Raw genomic sequence first — 26,895 nt, 5'->3', positions numbered from 1 at the left:
TGCATTCGAGACGCGGTAGTTTATTTGTGACGATGTCTTAAAGTATTGAATGAGTTTTGGCATTATATGTCGTAAATGAGTCTTATTGTGTCTTGGGTGGCACTTGGTAATATCCGTTTTTGTTGTTCATTCGATGTGGTATGGAGTGTCCAGGTCCCATTCATAGTCGCCGCAGTAGCCGTTCAAGATGGGCTGAGTTGGTATGCCACGCCTGCAGAAAAAAAAATAGATCAAAAGCAGTGACTCAAGCGGAAAATAGGGGACGTTGTATATCCAAGACTGCGGGCCTAAAATTCCTGCAAGGTGAAAAACGTAGCGCAAAGAGACGAGGACACAGAAAGACGGACAACACACGGCGCTAACTTCCAACAATGGTTTATTTCAGAAAGAAAGGTGGTTTTTTAACGACATCACGACCAACACGCCGTCAAACCATGTGCTAGCAAAGCGTATCAGCCAGATATGCGAGCTCTTTCGCCATCAATGATACAGAGGGGGTACTAACACAATCATCTTTCAAAAGTGATATCCATTCCGCTTCTATGATTTCTCGTGTCAACCGGTTATTGTGCACTTTTAAAACCATGCATTTTTCAAGAAGCGGTATGCAGTGACACGACCGGCAGTGGGCTGACAACCCTTTTCCACGCATATCATCTACGTCACGCCCATGCTCTCGAATCCTATCATTCAGGCATCTGCCGGTTTGCCCTACATATTGCTTGCCACAGGAAAGAGGAATTTGATAAATGACATTTTCAATACAATTGACAAACTTTTCCCTATGTTTTTTCGTAAGGGTGTTGGTTGTACGAAAAAACATAGGAAAAAGTTTGTCAATTGTATTGAAAATGTCATTTATCAAATTCCTCTTTCCTGTGGCAAGCAGTATGTAGGGCAAACCGGCAGATGCCTGAATGATAGGCTTCGAGAGCATGGGCGTGACGTAGATGATATGCGTGGAAAAGGGTTGTCAGCCCACTGCCGGTCGTGTCACTGCATACCGCTTCTTGAAAAATGCATGGTTTTAAAAGTGCACAATAACCGGTTGACACGAGAAATCATAGAAGCGGAATGGATATCACTTTTGAAAGATGATTGTGTTAGTACCCCCTCTGTATCATTGATGGCGAAAGAGCTCGCATATCTGGCTGATACGCTTTGCTAGCACATGGTTTGACGGCGTGTTGGTCGTGATGTCGTTAAAAAACCACCTTTCTTTCTGAAATAAACCATTGTTGGAAGTTAGCGCCGTGTGTTGTCCGTCTTTCTGTGTCCTCGTCTCTTTGCGCTACGTTTTTCACCTTGCAGTTATGAACCAACAAGCCCAAGCATATACTCTCCTAAAATTCCATTGCGCCCAGTCTTGAAATGCAAGAAACACTGCGCATCTGAACAAGAACTCGGCTCCACCCGTAGTCAGTGTTTCCGTGCACAATCTACTTCAGAGATACGGCAAGACTGCAATTTTTACCGTTCGCTACCCTTCAGGATGCAACACAATGTCTTAAATTATGACCTAGGCGATGTTGCATAAAAGTACAATAATTTCGCACAGTTTGCGTGATCATACTACGGAAAAGCCATAGCGAAGTGAAAATCAAATCTAAGCCTGCATCATGAAGGGCTCAGAATGGAATGCAATCCGGTAGCACTGCTCTTTGTGGTGCACAACGGCGTATAACGCGCTGTTAAGCACAGCAGAAAACAAGTGAAAACAAAGCGCTGAATCCATTGGTTTCTTTTTCCAAGAAGATACCAGCCCAGTCGGCACGTCCGAACACTGCCTGACTTTTGTAGGCTGAGCCTGCACCGCTCCACATGCGGTGAAGATTTAAGTGGGTACTTCTTCGCATGTCGTCTATGAGGAGTTTTCGCTCGGAGCTGTGCAGGTCATGAGACTTGGCAGAAATATCCCCGAAGAGGTCGCGGAAGGCAACTATACGCTTGATAAAGGAAAGGTTATTATCTGGCTATGTACCCCATCGTGCGACATAAACGCTATCGTGTGGTCGTCCTCATGCAAGCAGACGACTTCCCCCTGTTTGCACCTCAACAATTTCGTAGACGCTGCAGCAAAGCCCTCATAACTCAGCTTATCCCATTCTGATGTCTTTCAGCGGATGTTTTTGATACAAGTCAAACGACGCTGTCTTGGAGACCAACCGACCTCAGCATCCGGCAGCGTTGCTGGTCCAGCCTGAAAGCGGCATCGTCCGTGTCGTTGACGTCAGCGCTGCTCCACAGGCGCTCGGCGACGGCAGAAGCACGGGGCCTGCAGACCGTTGGATGGTGTAAAGTACCTCATGACGATAACAAGTACTCATGAGTTTGATACACACAAAAGTGAAGACCTCATATGAAGAGAAGATAACGGACTTAACTTTTAACTTTAGGTACAGATTAAGAAGTTTGCAAAACGGTGGCCGCAGCTGGCAAAGGACAGGGTTCATTGGAGAGACATGGGAGAGGCCTTTGCCCTGCAGTGGGCGTAGTCAGACTGATGATGATGACAGCCATAGACAAGTCAACCTGAAATGGTGGAGCGACTACCACAAACTACCGGTGGCGCCATGCAGCTATGATACATGTTCCATTAGCAAGGTAAACACACGCACGAGAGTGCAAACAAGAGCGCCTTAATTAGCATAGCCGGTGCAAGGCGAGGGGCGGGGCGTCATTTTGTTGCGCCTTTGTGTGTATGTCCTATCCGTCCCTGCGCGCCTTCCACTATCGCAGTTTTTTTTTATTCAGTTTTGATTCTGTTCCTTACTTTAAAAAATGCGCCTCATGAGGTCTATCAGTGTATATAGGGTCACAATGCTCGGAAGGAGACATACGCAGCGCTCTCGCGCCTGCGCTCCCCTCGATGCGTTGCTCTATAGAGTCAACGTTATATTTGGCTTTCAGTAGTCGCTCTGTCATTTCAGGTTAGCTTGTCCATGATTGCAGATTGGCTACGAGCTCCGCATATGACGCAGGGACCAAATCTCGAAACTGCAGCATAAACTGGAGCCCATAGAGTTTGCAAATCTTCTGAACTTGCTTACCACAGACGAGGAATGAGATTGGTGCCGTCAACGTATTCGCCCCACATACAGGCCTCTCCGCCGACGACCAGGTCCTTCTCGGCCTCGGTGCCTGCCAACGCATGGAAAATTGCGAACATTAAATTGGCTCTGCATTCAGGTGTAGGATTTAGTATGCAAGCGGTACGCAAGAGCAGGGCTTTTCAAAAGTTACCACTCCACTGCTTTCGTTGCTGAAACAGTCGTTCAGCCAGTGTCGGAGCTGCAGTTTTACTCTTGGCATTCTTGAGATAGTACCTGCTCTTAAGTATTTAGGAACAGCATACAAACTATTCAAGCAGTGATCGCCAGTAAGTTCCGCACTGGCCAGAATGGCCAGAAGAAAACACTCTGGGTCAATATTTGTTTCAATGGGTGCTCGTCACGCGTTACAAAGGTTTTTCCGGACACTGCAAGACGAAACTTGAGTAAATCGGTACAAGAAAAAAAATTCGTTGGAGGCACTTAGATATCTCTTAAGTGCGGGAAGGCGAAAGCCGTTTGCGACTCATATTATATATCTTTCGGTGATCTTAAGCACTAATTACACTTAATTATATGTTTTTCAATCTAATTTGACACAGATACGGCGTTTCTCCGCCCATTCTGTGATAATTTTCACTATTCTGTGACGACTTCCGGTGGATGTGACGTCACAACGTTCCCGTCGCTATATCGACGTCCTATCCTGATTAGTTGCTGCGTTATTCGTGGAAGACAGCGTTACACAGGACGTGACCTTGGCAGCGAGTATGAGGCATAAAAGGATTTCGCCTTAAAAGTATTGTTTTTCAGTTAACATACTGAGCTGGCTACAGAGTCGTTACTGTTCTAACGCCACCGATACCACTACAACTGGATGCGAACCGCATTATCGGGCAGCACTTTAAATAACACATATGGAGTTGGCGATTAGTCGTAGCGGCGAGCGTCAGAGGGGCTCTAAACATTACATTACCTGGAAATGAGCCTGTAAGCGGCATTGTGCTGTAAAGGCACAAATTCAGCATGGTAAGCTACATAAATGGCCTGGGCGAAAGGTCCCACGACTCGTTCAGATTTCACTTGCATTGTAATCGAGTTAATTAAAGCCATCCTTCATCACTGCACATGCATTAAGGGCCCCATAGAGACCTCAGCGGCGCAATCTAGTGAACAAGATCACCCATCGTATGTGCACTTCGGGTGCAGCGTTTTCTTCATATGCCCCTTTTCAGATAACTATTAGCTGAAAGGAGTATACTCTCGAAAAAGAGAGGAGTAAAAAGGGAACTTACTCCCTTCTTACTCCCATATCGGCGTATATGAGTTTAGAGTTGGTTCTGGTGATGGAATGACACAGTTAACTGCATCATGCACGGTATGAGAAATTCCTTAGCGTACGCACCGTCAAAGCCACGCGGGTCGCATTGGTAGAATTTCTTCCAGTCCTGGCCGTAGCTGATGTAGTTCAAGTACCAACAGGCTGACAGCACCATTTGGTACCCCTTGCGGGCGATCGGCTTGATGTAGTCCTGCCAGCGCCCCATCTTGGTGTCCAATGAGGTGTCTTTCCAAACTCCGACCAAGGTGTCGTTTGCCGCCTGCGCAAGGTTCAAGAAGGCCGGCGCTACATCATCGACGGCACTCTTCCTGAGTTAAATTCAGCAATTTAAAGCTGCCGCGGTGGCTCAGTGGTTATGGTGCTCGGCTGCTGACCCGAAAGACGCGGGTTCGATCCCGGTCGCGGCGGTCGAATTTCTTTGGAGGAGAAATTCTAGAGGCCCGTGTGCTGTGCGATGTCAGTGCACGTTAAAGAACCCCAGGTGGTCGAAATTTCCGGAGCCCTCCACTACGGCGTCTCTCATAGCCTTAGTCGCTTTGGGACGTTAAACCCCATAAACCAACCATAAACCAACTAGCAATTTAACTAAACTTTTGCCGATTAACTCAATCTCACTATCAATGACCTGTGCCAGAGGTCAAGCACGTCTTTTTCAGCCTACCTGGCGCACACTGCGGGGTATAAACTTTAATCTTTCATTTCAGTCATTACTATATGTTTCATGTGTGATAAGATTTTATTACCATAATTTAGTTGGCTCACACGCTGTTTATAGCTACATTCTGTGTCCGATTTGTGCCGGTCTAATATCCACTGCCCAAGAATAGTGCTCGTTCAGAAATTACCTGCACGTTAAAGAAAAAAACAGACTACTAAAGGGATTCTAATGAAATGCTATGAATACTGAGGTACTGGTACTTAATGAAGCAATGGTTGCTGTATATGCAAAGCCGCTAAAGTATAATCAAAGACACAAAATGGTCCACTACACGCACGTTAACATCGTTGTCGATGGGGTCCTGCCAAATCATGTACTTGGCTCCCAGCGCCTGTACGTTGGCCAGCGTTCGCTTGACGTAGTACTGCTCCACTTGGTTCACAGCATCGAAGCCGTGCTGCTTCATGAACTCGGCGATCTCGGGACTTGATTCCCTGAGCGATAAAGCGAGTGAACTTCAGCAACGACTCTCGCCAACATCATAACGAACCATGACGATCTCCGTTGGAGGTCACAGACATGCACGCAGACACTGGTGCCGTCCACCCAGTTCGACGGCCGTTGCCGTAATTTTCGGATAAAACCACGACATCTCGCAATCGCTCTGTACTAAAGCAACGGTGGATGGGGAACATTTTGCAACTATCTAACTCAGCAAGGCGACAGCAGGTGATGCCATTTTCCGAATAGCTCTGCAAAAAATTATACTTGAGATGGATATGTGTACGAATATCAGTCAACGGCGCACTTGATCGCTATAACAATGTGCAGAAGAAAATGAGAGCGAAATTAAATAGCACGCGACAGATTTCAGGTCACGCGCCCGTTCGCAACTGATTTGTACTTTTACGCAAGCTCTACTTTCGTGCTAGGGTTGCCTCCAGGATGGAACAGCAGTGGTAGAGTGGCTTTGTTTGCTGGGCAGTACATCACTGGAGTGCTCTAAACAAGTTTGATGTCGATTGTGTATACAGAAGCATAGACGATAGGCATACATTATAACCTGAAACCTTTAAGGCGTGTTGAACTCCGCATCCATCCCAGATTATATATTGAACGCGCGGTACTGTGAGTCCTACTTATAAGGAGCAGTAATAACCGCCGTGTTTGATTGCCGCGGATGGCGTTTCGCTGCTATGTACGAGGTCGCAGGTTAGATACCCAACCCCGGTGACCGCATTTTGGTGGATGTGGAATGTAAACACTTGTGCACAGAGGTAGTACTGCGGGTGTGGTGAATTCAGTTGACATACTTTTACAAGAGGAGTCGCTCGTAGGATACGCGATGTTTTATAGAACGTGAGAATTCATTCATTTCATTTGGAGCAAAAAAAAAAAAAAGAAATAACGTCGTGCTCCTCTCATAGCTACTATGCCATTTTTTTTCTCCAACTCAACTTTCCCAAGGATGGTCAAGTTAGGACGAATTGAAGAAAACTCTTTTAATAGTTGGTTTTATGAGAGGCTGCATTTCCAACAAAAAATAAAGGGAAATAAAAGACCTTAACCGCACAACTGCGGATCCGTAATAGCTTCGTTTAGGTGCATGCATTGGCATCAGTTGGAGCACTGTCTTCTACCCACCAGCAGGAGTAGTAGACTTCATCCATGCCGAGGTGAATGTACTTGTCCTTGAAGGTCTCGATGATTTCTCTAAAGATGTCCCTCATTACGTCGTAAGTGTAGTCCTGCATCGGGTTCAGCATCTCGAATGCGGCGTGGTTCGGGTAGTCGGGCTGTCCACGTGTGCCGTTGAAATAACACGCTGTGAGAATATCTGAAACATGCGCCAGACTGTGACACTTAGCATACAACAGAGACAAACCAACTGATGCGGTTGAAGAAGCTGTTTAATTCATCGCTACGCTGTTACCGTGTCCATATATATACTATCGTCCTTTCGAAGATAGCTTCACCATCGTTGTTTGCCTCTGTTTTCTGTGTGTATATCGCAGTTTTATCCTAAAACACATATTTTACACGGAATTTCCGCCCTCCTTAAAAACTTGATGCCGACTGACGTACCTGGAAAGTGATTCCGGCACGCTAGCACATATTTCTAAATTTGCGCAAGCATTTAATGTAATCCAGGGCAATCATAATGCAACGAATGGACTTTAGGAACTTACATTTTAGCTGTAACCCTTCCAGAAAGAAAGGCTGTCAAGAAAGAAAAATCGATTGATTGACTTATTATTTATTCCTTATTTATCGATTGACATCCATCTATCCATTTGAGGCACCAAAACAAGATAGCGGGCAATGAGGCACGCCGCAGTGAATGGCTCCGGATTAATTTCGGCCACCTGAGCTCACAAACGAACATCATCATCTTTGTACTCAGCGGTTTTTGCATTTCGCCTCTATCACAACACATCCTTCGCGGCCTGGATCTAACTTTAGGGCTCAGGAGGCGAACGACACTGCCACAGCAGCCGCTGGAGCTAAACCCTGGCTCGCGGCTGCGGCGTATGGAAATCGGATAGCATGACGTACTAAGTTAGAGAAAGTACGGGAGAGTGCAAAGCGCAGCTGAGTAAACTGGCGTTACAGTATGGGAGACGACCGTGCAGAAGCGAAGACATAAGCAACGCCACACGGATGTCGCAGCTTTCTGCTATAGTCTGAGGCTTCGTAATTTTACGTTTAGCCCAGCAATCACAGGGAGAAGAGAGAACGTTAGAACGTTTTCGCAGTCTGTAGAGGCATACGCAAATGTGTTGTTCTGTTGCCTCGTTACGGAGCCAGACACGTCTTATTAACGGAAAGCTTAACCTTTATTCTTTGAATCAAGGCAATTTCTTTATTGGCGCCAGTGCTCGGCGCGAGGCGAGTTACTTGAACATGTTCGCCATATCTGTGACTACATTTGTTTGCAAAGGTTTGCACGAGCACGTACGGACAGTTCGACGACGTTCAAGACTGCTTTCGACGATGTGCGCTTATTCCTGTTTAATGACGGAACCGTGGTCATTCTGATCCTCAGGACCATCCAGTGAACATGTTACTCTCAGTACCGCTGGGTTACTTTCGTTGAGAGCAAAAGTCCACCGAATAGTAAGTTTCGTGCTGAAGCCTTCCTTGGCCTTCCTGTCTTCAGCACCTCGTTACAGCTAGCTAAGGTGCAGGATGACGATGTCAAGTGCGTACATCCCTTGGAAACCGTAGTCTGAACCCAAGCCACCAGGGAACTGTGGAACTCAAGTCCCCCACGAGGGCCTAAAAGTTCAGGACCTCCTTGTGGAACGCGGTCTTTAGTCATAGAAGATGTGCAGCATGTCTGAACCTCCAACGTCGACCATGGTCCTGCCTGTTACGCCAGCCGGAATGACCTAAAACGCCCCGTGGTTCCCCCAAACAGATGTATAAAAGCACTGATGGACTAAGCGGCCATGGGACAGCTAGAACCTTACCAGGAACGTCTTCCTATAACGCCGCACAACGACAATAGTTCATCGTGCCTGTTATCAGAATTAAGAGGGCGCTGGCTCCTGGCGAAGAACAATAATCGAATGCTGTGAGAAGTGCAGAAGCTTAGCAGAAGAGAGGCACAAGTAACAAGGCAATAAGCCTTTTGATGCACCGTGAGGAAGCGTATAGTATCAGTGCCGCTTCTCGTATCAAAACAAGCAAATAGACTTTCGTTGCGCGGGCACTGCCGTGCGATCCACGGCAAGAAAATCCGGAGTGGGAAATGAATGCATTGGGCATGGTCAAGACAGCAGAGTTCCAGGCTACGCAGTAATTCAAGTCGGTCGAAACTAACATAGTTCGCATACTTTTTGTTCCTTCCAGTACGTCGATAGTGAGCGCACTTATTTTACTGATGACTTCACAGGAGCGAGAAAAAGGACAACTTCTTGATGCGAGTCTTCAAGGACAAGCTTCTCGCCAGCCTCGTTCGCTACTCTGCGAGACCACCGGCGTATTTGTATATGAAACATTAATGAGTAAAGATATTTGATTTTGGCGCACGTTCCCACCATTATACGGCCGGCTACTACAACTCTCAGCAAGTCGCCAGGGCACTCTGTGTTCAAGAAGCAATAACCTACGATACAGCATCGGAGAAGTACTGTCGACCGACCAGGCGAATTGGTTTAATGACAGAGTTAAAACAAACTGCGCTGAAAATGGCAGCGAAGGATACGAAGACATCTAGAGACGACATCAGAGGCAATCTCCATCCCAGTTTATTTTTGGGCTGCACTTTTCGAAACAATCCGCGCAGTCGGGGGTGTAGAAGTACGGGACCATCAATAAAACAACCTAGCGCACAGACATCTACTGAAGTCGTCCATAGAAAAGTAAAAACACGTATTAGGCGTCCTGGGAACGACGACCTCGACACAAGAGTCTCACTCAATGAGTTAGGCCGCCTGCACTTTCACACACCAAAACAACCCGAGCCCTCAGCAACATGTTCTGCACAGTAGCAGAACACTGATCTTTAAGCCTCTCTTGGCGCCCGCTCGTGAAACGTCCAAATCCGCGCAAACTTACACAGAACACTGACCAGACTGTCGTGGTTTGAATGGGCTCGTAATTTTTTGGGCTTGCTGGAGTATATTTTCATGGCTTGACCAGAGGCCGCCGGTGGAACTGGCCACATTCCCCGACACTGCCTGTGTAGGCGGATGGCAGCCGTCGCTCGGCGCCGCGAGACCTCGGCTCTGCCAACAACCGCGAGAAATTGAGGACTACTAATGGGAAGCGAAATACGTGCCGATTCGTCCTGCATCGTCAAGCCCGCGCTTCGCGTCGCCACACCGCAGGCATGTAACGGCTAGGCACGAAGAAGGTATTCACGCCCCGTAGGAAAAACAGAAAGAAGCAACTAAAGCAGGTGAGGTTGTTTCCCGGCAAAACTGCAGATATCCTCTTGTGATACATTCCAGCGGCTAAAAAGACAGGGACGAAGGTAGACGAGACAGGACGAACGCTTGTCTCGTCTACTTTCGTCCCTGTCTTTTTAGCCGCTGGAATGTATCACAATAGTACTACCAACCAACTAGCCCAACTTTCTACGCTTAAAGATATCCTCTACCGCCGCGACGCATTAACATCACGAATCTTCGCCGAAGCAGGCTCTCGTCACGACGACCACATCACGCACCCCAAGATGAACACAACGGCGAAACGACCCAGCCCAGACTCGACAACGTAACCCAGCAACGCAACGACGACGGAATCAAGCAAGGCCACGATGTAGTGTTCGAAAGGCAGTTCGACGACACGATGTTGCCGTGACCGGAGAAAACGCTGCACCCATACAAAGTACTTCGACGTCTCGGTGAACGCGACTGTGAATTCCTCCCTGGCGATGCGACACGCAGTCGGCGACCGCTTGCGCTCTTGGAAGTGGTGAATGAAGTCCGTCTGAAGCCACAAAGATACGCGTGCTAATGGACGACAATGTTTTATTTATTTATTTTTATTTATTTAATACTTAGCCTCAGTCGCGTTGGGACGTTAAACCCCAATCAACCAATAAACCAACCTATTTATTTGATACTGTGAGTCCCATTAGGGACTGTGACAGGAAGGGCTCCGAATAATACATACAACAAATCAGCAAATAGGGTGTGTTTCACAGACTGATAAGTAAAACAACTTAAGCAAGAACATATGAGAAAAATAGTAACAAAATCGGTTAGAGAATTCAAGAACTAGGTCAACTTTGAGGTGCAAATAAAAGGCTACAAACATGTTGACAAGGATACCAAAAGAAAAAAATAATCGGCTGCAGTCAGTGCTGTAATTTTAGTCGAGGCACCATGAACACGGTAAAATAACAGGGCAGAAAAAGGAAGGGTGGAAAATGAGAATAATTACTGTGAAAAAAAAAATAAGTGATCTATAAGCAGGTACTCTTTCCTTCTGTCTTTCTTTGCCCAGTTTAATTTGTTTTTACTGCGTTAGCGATGTAGTCCTATTCAGGCGAGAACGTCATGGTCTGTGTGAGCGTGAAGTCTCCACACTCCTGTGTCTCTAGGGGATCGGAACGGATCGGGCACCCACCGGTAAAAATGCATCTCCCACCTACGAGCTTCCACCCACAACCCACCCTTCTTCACCCGCCAGAATTAAGCTTCACCCCCCCCCCCCCCCCCCGCACCCACCTCCATCCACCAGACAGTCTTCTCCCACCACCCTCCAGAAGCTGCTACTCACCAGAATCCCACGGCAAAATGAAATTCAAAGACGCATTGGGAAGGCGATCGCTGTAAAAGCGAAATTTACAAGTACTGCCAACACAGATTTGTTGCATCACATCGAATGATCGCCTGTGCATTTTATTTGTTTCGTCCTAAGCATCGGGTCTCTGCTTATTTAAGAGCAACTTTGTCTAAAAACAGGCAGCTGAGAAAGAGATGGATATGTGATCGTAATTATACGTGGTCCCTATGCATTTCTTATCGACCTCACTCTTACCGGGAAAGATCTTTCCCAGGGCCTGCGTATGTCCCGGCGTGTCGACCTCTGGGATGACGCGGATTCCGCGCAGCCGGGCGTACTCGATGATGTCCTGCACGTCCTTCAGGCTGTACACGTGTCTCGGGGAGTAGGCGCTCTGTGAACACCGGAGGCAGTGGAACGGTTCATCCTTACTACCTACCGGTAGGACGCAAAGAGCGCGAATACAAAGCCGACCATCGTTACGCGTAGGAAGTATATACTGCGTTCTCAAACCAAATCTAGGATGGCTTTTGGTTCACACATGAGCATGTTTATGGTCCACACATGAGCACATGAGCATGGCTTATGAGCATGTCCAGCACCGCATACTCCATTTCTGCGCGTTTAGTGGTACCCGGTAAAAATGGCGTCAACCAAACCATGGTGTTTGAAATAACTTTCTAGACCTCATACTAAATTAACTTGAGTAAAAAAAAAGACGAAATACGGTGTGGAAATCTGCCTTCAGCCTTGACTTCCATGTAAGCTTACATGATGTAATTGATGAATAAGAAAGGTACTGGCTCAGAAAGTCAGCTTCGGAACGATTTCACTGGATGCCGAAACGACTCCAGCGACAGCCTTTTGCTTGCGTCGCTATGTCTGACCCCGCATACCCCGCTAAGGAACGTGCCCGTCTTCTTACGCCTGACGACGTCGATGACAGCGATTCGTGGACACAACCATTTCCGCACTTCTGGGTGAAAAGCGACCGCACTCAGGGACATGACGGAAAACAGCGTCAACTATACCACCTGCTCACCAACGTGCTGAGAGTTTTAAAGCTTTATAGAATGGTTTCATGAGTTGATGTTTCATGTCGAAATAAAGCTGCTGAGATCTTTTTTTTTTATTTTTCTCCTTGCTTTCATCATTTTACTTTCATTCTGCAGCGAAGCTGATATCAACCAGGGAATGGGTGAAATTGCTAAGCCAAATGCAAGGCAGGAAAATGAACTTCCACTTCCAGATAAAAATGCAGCACTTGCGTGTGCGAAAGTTAGCCGCTGTAATCCTGAGAATTATATACTTTTCTGTTGCAGTTTAGGGCGAACTTGGGCGGGCTAATAAGGAGATATCATTCAAACCGATGCGCAAAGACTTCTAAATCATAGCGCAGCATACACGTGCAGGTAATAGGCATGCCCAAAGAAGCTTACTCTTGAAGCTTACGGTTTGATTACAAAAGCAGACCCACAGGCGTGGGCCTGCCTGAGAAACTGAATGTGTGTCAGTATAATCCACTACTCTGTTTATCTGCAACAGGCGCGCACTTTCGGATGTCTGATGCCCTTCGCACTCGCAAGTGGAAATGCGATCACTGTTAACACTATCACAAAAAATAGAAGTCGCATGGTCTGCCCCCCCCCCCCCCCCCCCAAAAAAAAAAAAATGCAAAAGTTGGATGTGCGTACCTGCGTCAGGTTGGGATAAGTCGCCATTTCGAGCGGCCAAGACTGGTCGTCAACGAGGTGCCAGTGGAAGACGTTGAATTTGTTGTACGCCATGGCGTCCTGGTAGTGAGAGACGAAAGCAGGAGATAAAAATTTTTGTCAGCAGCTTTGCTGGACCTGATCCGCCATCTATTTCACAGGACGCACGAAACCAGGGAAGATCACTAAATAAACACAAATGTCTTAACATCTTGCTTTACATACATAATTGCTCTAAAATGATTGTGCCTCTTTGTTGCAGAACAGCTAAGGCGTGCTGCAACCCGCCTAGCCAGATTATGTCACACATGCATTCGTTTCCATAAAAAGATGCGCGCTTCTACGGGCTCCCTGAACCCTCCGCTTTAAGTTTTTGGTGATACTGAACTAGCTTCGGAACCCAAAATTAAGAATTTATAGAACTTTTTTATCGTTTAAAAGGTACAACTTATGCACTCTGCTTCGCTCCATAGAAATGAAGAATGCAGAGTGGTAGTCAAAGTCTTTGTATCCTGCGTAAAACCGCAACCACTAGAAACTACACAGGTATATAGATAATTGTTGGCATCCCTATTATGTCGGAGCGGTGGAGTATGCCACCTTATCTAATAAATAAAAGTGGCTCTTTTATCTATGTTGCACTTCTTTTTTTTTACTTTTAATCCTATTATTGTTTTTTTTTCTTCTCATTCAAGGCTATTTTGAATTTTCTAAGTTACATTATTTTGATTTCTGTGCCGGTTTGTGCAATTGTGCTTTTACGCCACCAGCGCACTAGTCTTCCAGTGCTGGTCTCTATTGCTGATTTGTCAATTTTGCTTTCAACCACCCAAGCCAGCGCCAGCTCGATGGGAGCTTCGGTAGCTGCCACAGCACTCCCTTTCAACTTGAATATAGCTTACTGACTAGCTGACTGACTCAGCTTGGCATGTGTTCCCCTCGGAGAGGATACAATAAAATGCTACACCTGGCCGCGATTAAGAACCATGCACAGGGTTAGCGTCCGGTAAAAGCGTTTCTAATGGAGAAAAATTCCACAGTAGAACGAGAGCGGCACACTCTCAATAAGATTATTTTTTCTGAAACCTCCTTGTCCGGCTTACCATGTAAGTTACGGAAAGTAAAGTACAACTAGTCCGTAAAACGTAGCTACAAAATTCCCTTTGTTTGTTTGTTATTGTTCGGACTCACCAAATTCTGCTTGAGAACCTTTACTGGCTGAAAGTGCCTGGACGAATCGAGCAGCAGACCCCTGTAAGCGAATCTAGGGTTGTCATCTATGACGGTGACGTTGACGAGATACTGAAAGGAGGGAAAAACTAGAAGTTAGTCGGAATGTTTTCTTTTTTTTTATTCTATACTGGGAAACAAAAATTTGCCATGAGCAGTTAAGCGTTTTGACGCTTCACTCGGATGGTCCGAATGTTCGGTGAAGAGAATGAAAACTGAAAGAACATTTCACCGTAAAGGACTAGTGAGGCCTTTTTTTTGCACGTATTTCGTCGAGAGTGCAATTCTTTCATTTAGTACCTATGAACTAAACCCCACAGCCCTTACGCTTACAGTTCAATAAAGCAATTCCGGCACAGGATCCAGGTTCAACTTCACATAGACGAAGTGTGTAAACAGATCTGTCAGAAGCAGAATGAATAAAATATAAACGAAATGTGCCACGGTTGTGTACTGTATCATTGTCTTGAATTTAGAAAAGGTATTCCCGCAGTTATCAGTTATTGGTTTAATATTCACGGCTCATTTTGGTTATCTATGGTTCAGTTCCACTAGCTTTGTGGCCCTCTTGCTCAGACGGTAATTACATCATCAACAAAAACTGGCAAATGGCTATGGCGCTCAGCTGCTGACCCGGAAGACGCGGGTTCGATCGCGGCCGCGACGGTCGAATTTCGGAGGATGCAAAATTCACAAGGGTAGAAACTTGGGCGAGTCGGTAGCTGTGATCCATGGTATGAGAGGTAGCGCAAAACGGGACAAGGGACAGAGAAATGTCAGTCGGAAGTTAGCGCCTGTGTTGTGTGCGTCTTTCTCTGCCCCTTGTCCCATTTTGCACTCTCACATACCATGAATGCGAAATTCTAGAGGCCCCTGTCTATTGTGCGATGCTTAGTGAATGTTAAAGACCCCAGGTGGCCGAAATTTCCGGAACCCTTCACCACGGCGTCTCTCATAGCCTGAGTCGATTTGGGACGTTAAACGCCCATACACAATAAACCATATCAAATGGAACTTAAAGGGACACCAAGCACAACTCCATCGAAATATTGTTTTCATTAAATATTGATTATTCGGCTCTTTCTGGCTACGCTGACATTTGTCAGGCAACAGAAGACGCCTTTATGGCTGAGAAACTTGAATTCGAAAATACCCCCCCCCCCCCCCCCTCCCCGATTGCAAAACGTGACGCCTGCACAAAGACGAAGTGGTTGCCATCGTTCTGAAGTTCATGGCGTTGTAGCCTATACACGCTAAACACGAAAGGTGTCACAAGGGAGTAAGCTGTCCTCTAGCACACTCCCTTCACGGGGAAGGGTACGCTACCCAAGCACTGCGGTAGATTTTCATCAGTAAAAATACGGGATACTTGTGGTCGGTAACGGAAACAAACTCCCTCTTCAAAACATGGGAGGTTCTAGCAGTTTCGAAGATTTTAACCGCCATTGTCAGCCAGTCCTACTTGCCAAACTTAAGAACGCTGGTGCCGCATTTAAAAGCCTCTTCCTATTGCTAACTGCATCAAGATATTATGCTTTGCAGTGGCAATATGCCTCCAATATGACTCCGGAACTTGGGAAGCATACCCTCCCCATAAAAAAAAGAGTGCGCTTGAGGACAGCTTACTCCTTTTTACTCCCATATAGGTGTATTCGTGTCTAAAGCGTAGCCCCTGGGATCCATGGCGAAAATTCGGTGTCGACGAAAACAGTTTACTCGCGAAATCGGCCGGCGATGGTGACACCTGTATTGCGTTATTTGGTCTTTTCTTGCTCATAAAAGCTCCATTTTCGGTGCGAGTGATCTCTTTGTGGTTAGTACCCGGCATCCTATCGATACAGGCCCACTCCAATTTGTCCTGAGCGCCCTTTTAAACACTTGCGAGGCATAAGAATTCGTCCGTTGCTTGAATTTTTGTAACTCTTACCGCCTTGCTAACGGGATCTTGGTGAACAAGTTGGCTGAAGGTTTCAAGTCCTGAAAGAAGACAATACACGCAGCTTGAGCGCTTCAGGGGATCAAATTGTCTGATCATATTCTTAGTATACTAATTACACATCCTACCTCGAAGAGCTCCCCACACCGTTCTTGATGTTAGCATAGCATCGCCGTGTTCAGGTATGTTGAGGGTATCTGCAACAAAAAAAAATAACGTCACTGATACTCAGGTTTGTAACAACGACGCCATGTAGAAGTGCTTGTGACCAATATCAGTCGCTTTCAGATAATGCTGTCAAACCGGTACACTCGCCGGATCTGACAAGGGATGCAAAGAGCAACAAAGCCAATGGGAGAGCTAAACGACTCTTGGCTAAAAAAAAAAAAAAAAAGATCGACTAGGCGACAGGGGCATGTCATATGAGAGAGACAGATGAGATCTGTCTCTCTCAAAACAGCAATATCCTGGCAAATTTAGTGAAATTAAATGTTAAAATTTCGTCAGGTCACTTCACAAAGAAACCCGAATTCTAGAAAGTTGATTCCACTAGAACAAATTACGCTGAGCAAACCCTGGAACACCGTATTCCTTCGGTTTTATATTCCTATTTGTCTAAAAACATCGACGTTTCACAGCTGAATGCTAGGCGGCTAAAGAATATTTTTCTTCGATAGAACATGAACCGTACACAACCGGTATCAGCCTTGTATAATTCATGAACTGATTTTTCGCTGCCATCTCAACTGTGATGTATTTCTGTTTCGGACAGTGTTTGAATGCAATTGCGCTGCAATTTCAGATGTACGAGAATTTCGTAGTGCTTAATTTTTTATGACTAAATTTACATTCCTTAAATTCCACCACAGAGCATCAGGTTTTGTTTCCATGTATCTTCACTACCAGTATTGTACAATTACATGTCAACTAGTTTGTGTGTCTGATGTTTTTCTTGCATACAATTGCATGTCAACTAGTTTGTGTGTCTGATGTTTTTCTTGCATAATTTATGCTGTCAAGTGCCACATGTCATTTCTATGTAGGGGAGCGAGGACCAGACAAGCTGCGGTTGCAGCTTTTATCCTCGTCTCCCTCCCAACCACTGATGGAAAATAAAGCTTACCTATCTATCTGTTCAGCTGCCGTGATCCTGTTAGAGCAACAGATATGCTTTTTCAGAGTACTTAAAGTGACCATAACTGTCTTGCTCTTTTTTTCTGTCCGCCTACCTCGAGGCAAAAATGGAATTACATTATGTATGGCAACTAACCAAACAACCGAGACAGCAAAGTGCGAGCGGATCAATATTACTATTTGGGTTTGGTATCCGTCTTTGTAGTTTTTCAATGTTCGGGCCTTGTACATGTTTCACTATAGGCTTTTCTGACTAAGTGCACATACTCCCTCAGACTTGTGTTCTGTTGTAGTGAATTACGTTGCGAAGGGTAGATATACTGCGCAGTAAACGAAAAAAAAAAACAAAGCGGAATCCCCTTTTTGCGTTTCACTGCAGAATTTCTATACCAGAGTGTAAATATGCGTGTATTGAAGCGAGATCCTTGAAAGCTGTGCATTATTCGCTCACTATAACAGCAAGGCAACATATCAACGCAACGCGCACCTCACCGGCAAGGCGAACGCATCAACTACTTCTGGAACAACAAACTCAGTACAATTAACCCAATGCAGCTAGTCCATAACCACTAGATCGTAGTATCGAATGCCCTCAGTTTTGCTCATGATCCCTAATAACGAACGAACACTCGGCCACCCCAAAATATTTGTAAATAACCACAATGAACTACACATGCATCTCCAGTGCTAGAAAAAGCGCGTTTTACCACCGATGGACACCACGCTTTCGCTGCACAACCTTGGCACGGCGCACAAAACAAATACTTCAGCTGTGGGATACTTCGAGAAGCGAGGAAGGCATATATCTAAGAGTGTTGTGCCACAGCGTTTTCAAACAAAAATTTCTGCCAGGCTTCAGAGCTTTGTATTTGTTCGACTAGTGACTCCCCTCTGCTGACTCACAGCTCTCGTCGTCCTTGTGCTGCGGATAACCGCAGTGCTCCTCTCCCTGATACTGGGCCACCTCGACCCTGAGCGCGGGAAGGAGCCCGTGGTCGACGACGGCCGAGAAGCCCCTCTCGCCTTCTCCTCCTCCTCCCCCCCTCCGGGTCGAGTCCCCGAGGAAGACGAGCTTGCGGTACCGGGACAAAGCCTTGGCCACCACGTCACACGACTCTGCGGCTGCAGAGCTGAGGGCGAACGTCTCCGGGTCTAGGCTCCTCTGCAGCGGCCAGGACTGCCAGCTCCGGGGCTGGGGCCACGGAGACCCCGGAGGAGCACGCTTACCCTGCGCTCGGAATTCGCCGCGTTTAGTAGTATCAGCAAAATAGTTTATTCAGTAAAAATATATGACAACAGAGGCACCAAACCGAGCACAGATCACTTAGCACAGGGCCGCACATACCCAACAATTCTGGGCGAAAGCATTTTGTAGCGATAGCTACACTACGCCAGCCGCTTCGCGAGGTCAGCGTGGCTGCGCGCTGAGCCAGCTGAGCCGCGGTACCACGCTCGGCGAGCTGTGCGCATGCGCGGAGTGACGTCAGAGCACGTAGCTTATGTGCTGGAAGCCCGGGCGCCGAGCAAAATATAGAAGATAGAGAAGCCTGGGAGACCTTGCTGCGGAGCGAGGACCCCGCTAAGCAGCAACAAGCCATCCGCCTGGCGGCTGAGGCCGTGAAGAGACAATGTGTCTTCACCAGACCTTAGTTTGCGAGGCTCCTAAGTAGGGCTCCCTTAGGCCTGCGTGCCGGGGGGTCCAAAAAGGAGTCTCATTTCGGTGGAAATAAACGTTTTGATGATGATGATGTGTGCACGCGGCGCTCCTCGCCGCTGCGTCGACGGCGGAGCAGACGCCGCCCGCCTCATCAGTTGTGCGCAAGTCTCCCAACTTTATTGACCACCGGAGCTTCTTCATTGGTATAAACAATAAAGTTCAAGCCGTTACGTAAACCGTGTGTCTTACTTTCAAGCGAAACCCAAGCGTAGTCAGGGGTACCTCTCGCTACTCTACCAGGTTTAACCAGAGCTAAACCGCAGCCAATTTTTTTGAGGGGCAAACAGTTTATGAACGCGATTTTTTGATATAATGCAAAAATTCACTATAACAATCAATATATCCGAAGATAACCAGGCGGCAGTATTGCATTCTTTTTGCAATAACGTTTTTGATGTCGTCAAAAGCGTTACCCATTAGTTTTCTATGGCAGTCGTCACTGTTCGATGAGATCGACGTAAACACTTTAAAAGAAAGATTTTACTACATATCAGAAGAATGGACTGTTGCCTTCAATATCTCCATAAGAGTATCTTACAATTTTGCAATTTAAAATTTTTTTTTCCAAGAATGTTGCACATGAAGAGAGCAGTTTCTGAGGCTTTTATCTGCTGTAAGCAAAAGATGCGTGCTCATGCTTTAAGGCCCTTTGGAGTAGAGTTCGGCAATGCCAGTCAGAATGCGAGAATTGAAAAATTACGTGCTATTTCGTAATAAAACATTAAACTATGAGATCTGCTCAGATCTAGTCAAATCGCACCCGTTTGGACATTGCTGCACCATAGAAGCCGGTTGCCAAGGGGATGACTTAAAGGAAAGCAGAATGTTTAGAACACACACTGCGAATGTACTTACTTCCCACAGTATACAAATACTACATACAGTGTGTTTCACCTTAGACTTTACACAATTTTTAAAAATGGGCTTTTTGAGTTAGAAGGGCGCTTTTTTCGACAAAGCATTGTCAGCGGTATAGTACATCAGAATACAGACAAGAAGTTCTAACTAGTAGCTTGGTTAACCAATACTGAATAGTTAACTTTTAACTATTACTTTTAGGCTACCTAATTATTGAGAGGCGCGTAACCCACCGTAATATCCATATAAATTTTTAGAATTTCGAAAAGGTAGTTACAGGCCTCGGTCCTGTGGTCCATCAAATTTTGGCTACATCGCACCAAAATGCATGGCAAAGCAACTCCTCCAGTGCACGTAACTCGCCGAAATAGCTAAAGTTTTTTGGGTCACAGCGCCGAGGGCAGCCGCGTTTCCGAAATTCTAAACACCGATATGGATATTATTTGCGGTGGGCTAGACGCCACTCAATAATTAAGGAGCCTAACAGAAGCAGTTAAAAATTTATATATTCATTATTAATTAGCCAGCCTGCTAGTTAACACGTCTTAGTTGTATTCTCATGTACTACACCGCTGACAATACTATGCCGAAAAAAGTGCTCTTCTAAGTCAAAAAGCCTATCTTTAAACATTATGTAGTCTTAGGTGAAGCACCGTGTATAGTCTTCATATCAGTGCATGGGCGTCCGGAAGGGGGGGCAAGGGGGGGGGGGGGGGGGGGGGGGCGGTTGCCCCCTCCTGGAATTACGGATATTATTTATGCCCTAGTAGAAAACAACTACAAATCTACCGCCTCCCCATCCCCGGACATCAGGTGCCCCCCTCTGGAAAAAGTTCTGCGGACGCCCTTGTATCAGTGGCATCAGAACACAGTCTTCCCGCTTGTCATCATGGTTGCCCATGTTTCTTTCTTCAGCCTCGACTCAAAACGAAGGAGGAAACATTTAATTTACGGCATATGCGGCGAAATAAATGCCACGTTAACGCTATACCGGTGAAAAAAACAGCCAAAATGTGCGAATCCGGAGTGAAACTTTGCTCATTCAAGTCTTGGACTTGGCATCTCTTGTTGAGTGGGGCTGCTCATGCCTATTTGAAACATGATGTAGCCTTCATGAATTATTTGTTGAGATGAAAAGAGGGAAAGCAAAAAAGAACGACGATACCACTCAGAACAAAGAATATTGCTGCTCTTTTTAGCGCTACATCACGATGCCAACAGAGCTGAATTGTCACTATTGTAATTCATACAGGATGCGATGCTACATCCCCACTTATGACATTTGCGATATTGTTGTGCCTCGCAGAATCCTGTCGGTCACTATCTGCCGGCAAACGATCTGCCGGTAATAAATCTCTTTCAGACTCTTTCAGCTTTTGTTTTTAACTTCATGAACCACAGCCGTCTTGCAGGTTTCACGGCAGAACATGCAGGCGCAATGCATACGTGTGGCAATGATAAAAACGTCTGTCTCGTCCCCCCCCCCCCCCCCCCCCCCCCCACACACACACTTTTTTTGGACGAATATAATGATACCTGGTGTAGCGCTTACTACGAAGCAAATCAGTAAGACGGCCTCGCGTGCAGCTTTGGGCCCATAGAACCTTTATTACAGAGTCGCGCGAAGCCGTCTTAAAGGACATGACCGTCGTCGAGGATCCTACTCGTTGCAATCCTTATTGCCGAAGAATTTCGCCAATACTCAGTATCCGCTCCAAAGACACTTTGGCAACTAAAGTGTTGAGAGGCGAAAGCCGAGAACACTATGCCGTGATGAGTTCCGGTGGATGTGACGTCACACCGTTCCTGCGTCTATATCGATACCCAAATTGTACGTTTTTCGGGAATCTTTAGTGTTAATTATGCTTAATTACACATTTCTCCGTCTAATTTGACTCAAATCCGACGTTTTTTCGATCATGCTGTGACAATTTTCACTATGCCATGACGACTTCCGGTGGATGTGACGTCACATTGCTCCCGTGGCTATATCGACGTTCGCGCTATTTCGACGCAATTTTGACATTTTTGCCTATAATTCGTTAACTGATTAACCTACAGCCATCAAACTTGGCTTCTAGGTTCATTTTTTCCTCCCCTATCTGAAGCAATCATTGGTTTTCTTCTATCTTTTTTAGTTCCCGTGTTAGACGCGTGTGACATTCTTTGTTAACGGACGACAGTATGAGCCATTAAAGGCTTTCGCCTTAAAACAGCCACTTTCCCCCACTCTCACTGCGTAACCGGCGCGGAGAGATCTCAGCGGCTGGCATTCCGAGGGGGGTCGATTACGGTAATTGCACCCTGACGCTGAATCGGGGCGGCGACGGAAGCATGCAACTGGTCAGCGGGCAGGGTCGAGAGCGAACCGCTTTGCCCCGCTATGTGGCAATGTGGGGCACTCGACCGGCAACAGGAAATGCAGGCAAGGCCGCGGTAGGGAATGCCGTCTCAGACGCGAGAAAACATTTTTTTTCTAGCATTTACATACGCGGGGAAACTGACCGAAAATTTCGCCTGAGTCCTTTAACGATTTACTAGATTGGGCCAAGCGCTAACTACAAGCATATAACCGAAACTTAATTAATTTCGCGTCACAAATAACTAAAATTGTGCGCTTGACGGGTAATTAGCGCAAACTTTGACGCTTTGTATCTCGGAACAAGATACATCGTAAAGTTGACATGAAACGGAGTAAATAATATCACCTGGTATAAAAGGAAGTAAAAGGAAAGAAAAGAGCAATATACATGTTTTCCGCACTATGAGGCGTTTAAAAAGTGGATTTGGTTTGGTTTTGTTTATTGGGGTTTAACGTCCCAAAGCAACTAAGGCTATGAGGGACGCCGTAGTGAAGGGCTCCGGAAATTTAGACCGCCTGGGGTACTTTAACGTGCACTGACATCGCACAGCACACGAGCCTCTAGAATTTCGCCTTCATCGAAATTCAGCCACCACGGCCGGGATCGAACCCGCGTCTTTCGCGTCAGCAGCCGAGCGCCGTAACCACTGAGGCACAACGGCGGGGTTAAAAGGTGGATTTAGAATGACTGTAAATAAAACAGTGCGATTCAGTGTTACTCATTAAGCAGAAGTCCCACGTCGCTGTTCTTCCCAGTGAAGCCAAAATATTGTTTAAAAGCTACGATCCACTCAGCAGCGAGATCATCGCAAGGTATTATTTTCTCACCGCGATCTAATCTGGCAAGAAAACAACTGAAGAAATCTCCCACTTTGTGCGCCCCGGTTAACCTTACTAGAAGCCCGCTTTGTTGCCTTATGCAGCTGCAGCGGCATGGGTAACAACCTGCTCAGCTCTCGCTCGCAGCTGCCTACACTATTTTCTTTGCAATTATTCGCTCAGTTCCGGAGCTTCTGCAAAATGATCTGCCCTTCGTATCTGCCCCTGTGACGACAAGCAGTCGCACGCACTATGCAAAATTTCCTCCCTACCATTGAAGTTTCGCGTTACTGCTGCATCTGCGATTTGCATCAGCCAAGAAGGAAGAGAACAAGGTTAGCTGGTCTGGCTCGTCCTGACCGAAAAAAAAAAGATAACAAAAAATACGCATACATGTAAGGCCCCAGTTTATGGAGATGGTTATACAGTGCGCACCTCATTACGAAGCACGGTACGCCAGGAGGTTATCGCTGAGTACGTTACACAGTACCCTCATGTAAAAACCTAACATAAGATTGACATAAAAATATCCTAATGCAAATATTACAACGCACGCACGGATGTATGGACAGTAAAGAACAGGATGCGAGACTATAACACCACAATGCGACGTTCTAGCTTGGATGATGCCCTATTGCTCATCGTTTTGTTTATCCGAACCAGTGCCTAAGAAAGCTCGACAAATGAAAGCATGTGGCATCCATTTCCCGTTTCCCAACAAGCAGACGAAACTCACCGGAAGGGGCAGGCGGACTTCGATGTATGTTATGAAAGCGTAGGCCAGTAGGACCGGAGCGAGGACCAGTAGGAGCTTCAGCCCCGAACCGCAGGCCATGGTTCGAGCCGCGTCTTCCCTGAGAAGCCGTACGGAAGCCTAAACAAAGGAGTACAGAAATGAAAGGACGCACGGACGCAGCGCCAGAGACGGAGAGAGAGAGAGAGCAGTGCACGCGTCGACTGCTGGCCTCCTACTGGAGTCGCTCTCGGTGGCACGAGCTCGTGTGTGTGCGTGTGTGTCAGTCGGGCGCTCGCGAGCTGTTACGCTACCGGCGAGGCGAACCGATCTGTCCGGTGGCGTCGGTCGTCGTCGTCTAGTTGTTGCGACTCGCGCAGAGACGCCGACTGTGTAAACCAGTTTGGGCTTTGGCGACCTCCCTCCCTTCGTCCTCCGCCGACAGTGCGGCGACTGCGGCCCGACGACGAAACGATCTCGTTGCAATAAAGCTGGCTTCACTTGGAGCAGGACTCCCTGGGTCTACTCATGGGCAGGCTCTTATAATAAAAAGAACAAGCCGCAAACCGGGACTGGTATCGCGACACCGCTCCTGATAACGCATGGCCGGGACGGTCAGCCTGAAGCCATCCTCTCGACGTCGATGCTTTTGGCATGTTTCCATGCTGTACTTAGGACCGGTAATGAATGAATGAATGAATGAATGAATGAATGAATGAATGAATGAATGAATGAATGAATGAATGAATGAATGAATGAATGAAAAAGTAAACAAAGAAAACGATGGAGAACGAAGAAGAAAGAAAGAAAGGAACAAAGAAAGAAAGAAAGAAAAGTGATTACTGAACATGAGTACCGTACATCATCTCCTTGAAGCTAATGGCCACGCACAGAAACACACACGCACACGCAAAGAAATGAAAATTAAGGCAATGAGAGGGGAATTGTGTTTGCAGTTTCGGCAGAACTTCATATGCATATGACTTTCCAGATACCGTCCACATCAGTGCGTATACTGACGACATCTGTACCACCGGGGCATTTGGGGCCACGCGTCCGCAAACGTATACGAGTCCAGAGGCTACTGCCAATTATTTCGAATCGCTCAAGGGCTGTCTGCCTTCGAATGGCTGCATGTAGTAACAGAAAAGTGTGCTCAGATTACATTTGCCTGAAAATTCGATTGCTTTTTCCCGATAAATTTGGAGTACGATGTGGAGGACGAAGAGCACCATACCGTTGTTTACGGATCCCGGAACTCCGTGGGCTGCTTGCGGAGGAGCGTACTGACGGAGACGCTAAAGACGCCCTTCAGTGACAACTCACCTTTCCAGCTTTCGAGATCGAACGCCACCTGCTTTGCGAGCCTCACCTGTGGCTTGCGGCGCGCAGACGCTGGATTCAACTGTGCATTCCAAACATCCCTCGCCAAAGGTTCGATCCCAGCGTGGCATTTAAGTAACGCCGCCCGGCGTTAAGCGCTGTCACGTGAACCGAGATTTGCGTCACTTTTATGTGGTGGACACCTCCAAGTAATCGGGCGTATTGGCTCACCATCCAGCGTTTCTTGCAAATCCATTGTTCGGAAAGCAGTGCAAATGACGACAGGGTAAAGAGAAAAAGAGACTCTATCGTCGTCTGCTTTGTGAACAATGGATCTCTACTAACACGCCCAACTTGATTTTCCTGTCTTGTGGCTCATTCCTATAGTGGGGCCGTAGGGTGCTTTACATTGGGCTGAAATCAAGCCCATTATTCCCGTGCTCGTGCACATTCGTTCGTCACCTCTCCCCCACTTTCTTCTTCACCGCTTCCTCATCCCCCGGTGCATACAGTAGCAAGCTGGGTAGCAGTGGATCATGCCGATTCCCCTGTTTTTCAATGAAAAGAAGACTCTCCATCTTTTCTTGTCTTTTTTTTTCTGTGTTGTCAGTTCACGTTCGACATAAATGAAGAGAGGAAGAAGAAATTCCCTCTTCGCATGTTGGTATAAAATGTCACTGAGTTCTCTTGCCTTCCTAGGGCTTTTCACTGCTGCCATGTCGGAGTCACTGCTGCTTGAACAGCACACGTGTGCTACCTTGGGGGCTTGAAGCGAGCTGCGCAACGCCAGACATGGGTACAGCCTCGTACTGATCCAATAAATGTGTTAGCCAACAAAACAAAAAGAAGCAGCATATATTCTTTAAGGACAAATCAGCTAGGACTAGAATAACAATGAACGAAATTTAGCATTATAAAAAGCATCGAAAAAAGGCAGCTAAGCGCAGAAGCCGCTTTTCCTCCATGCAGCTATAGGTGCATAGCGTCACTGCAGTACTGTAACCTTTTCAGATTTCCTGCAATATCGGAAGCATTGAGGAGGTGTTTAGCGGCAAGAATGCATTTTTTACGAGGATTTCCGGTGATTCGTAATGGATAACGAGGCTTTCAGCTGTTAGGAAATATCTGGCATATATTAGCGAAAAGAGGAACGGGTTCTCGGGTTACACCCTCGCGATGTTAGCACGCGCATGTGAGATGACGCTAAGACAGAGATAGCGGCGATAACTTAACGCGCTGACGCAGACCCCTACTTCAGCGGGTAAACTTGATACCCGTGCACATAAGCGGCGCGAGGAGGGCTTTTCTCGTTTCTCAGCGGTTATGCTCCGTGGCCGTGGCCGCTTGACTTTTCCGACTTGCCGTCTCTCGTTGGATACGCTCTGCGGCCTCTTAACATCACTCGACTCGTCTGCTGAAGCGGGTGCACGCAGGGACAGACGTGATACGAGGGCAAAAGTGCAGTCATTCCGTTACTACGAAAACGACGAAAAGTTGACTAGTACAACACCCTGTTTGAGGAGATTTCATTCCATCACATGGAATGGTTTCAACATTTCGTGTTGAAATCGTGTCTAACAAATTTTCGGTGGATTCACAAGAACAGGTTTGGTGTATTAGCGATATTCACGAAATCGACGCCACACTGTGGCAGCGCCGCGAACTAGTTCGTGGAGGATCGGTGCGCGCGGAGCCCCGTTCGCCGGCACGTTCAGACGCTAATGTCATAGTTTCGCTGCAAAGTATATTTCAGACGTGCTGTTACATAGAAGCTTACGCGG

General features: G+C 46.7%; 1 protein-coding gene across 1 annotated transcript; it reads right to left on the bottom strand.

Annotated features, from left to right (window-relative positions):
- On the bottom strand, positions 1–24,307 carry LOC149364610 (beta-hexosaminidase subunit beta-like). Its single transcript, XM_089570150.1, has 13 exons — positions 23,795–24,307; positions 18,206–18,530; positions 16,297–16,365; positions 16,160–16,209; positions 14,194–14,304; positions 12,985–13,083; positions 11,546–11,684; positions 6,695–6,887; positions 5,388–5,544; positions 4,456–4,651; positions 3,051–3,141; positions 2,171–2,275; positions 1–211 (listed from the first exon to the last, which is right to left on the bottom strand). The coding sequence occupies exons 1-13, from the start codon at positions 23,891–23,893 to the stop codon at positions 127–129; spliced, it is 1,719 nt and encodes a 572-aa protein (XP_089426276.1). The 5' UTR covers positions 23,894–24,307; the 3' UTR covers positions 1–126.
- Between the last annotated feature and the right edge of the window lie 2,588 nt (positions 24,308–26,895).

Source organism: Amblyomma mixtum, chromosome 2 (genome assembly GCF_055824585.1).
Source record: "Amblyomma mixtum isolate Tamu chromosome 2, ASM5582458v1, whole genome shotgun sequence".
Taxonomy (NCBI): Eukaryota; Metazoa; Arthropoda; class Arachnida; order Ixodida; family Ixodidae; genus Amblyomma; species Amblyomma mixtum.
The sequence above is the reverse complement of the archived record's forward strand: the minus strand, read 5'-3'. Positions and strand labels throughout refer to the sequence as shown.

Excerpts from the sequence above, each read along its gene's own strand:
- LOC149364610 (XM_089570150.1), bottom strand. The coding sequence starts at position 23,893 with ATGGCCTGCGGTTCGGGGCTGAAGCTCCTACTGGTCCTCGCTCCGGTC. Across the intron at positions 16,366-18,205 it reads GCACAAGGACGACGAGAGCT|ATACCCTCAACATACCTGAA; the intron begins GTGAGTCAGCAG and ends TTTTTGTTGCAG. Across the intron at positions 3,142-4,455 it reads CGACCCGCGTGGCTTTGACG|GCACCGAGGCCGAGAAGGAC; the intron begins GTGCGTACGCTA and ends ATGCGTTGGCAG.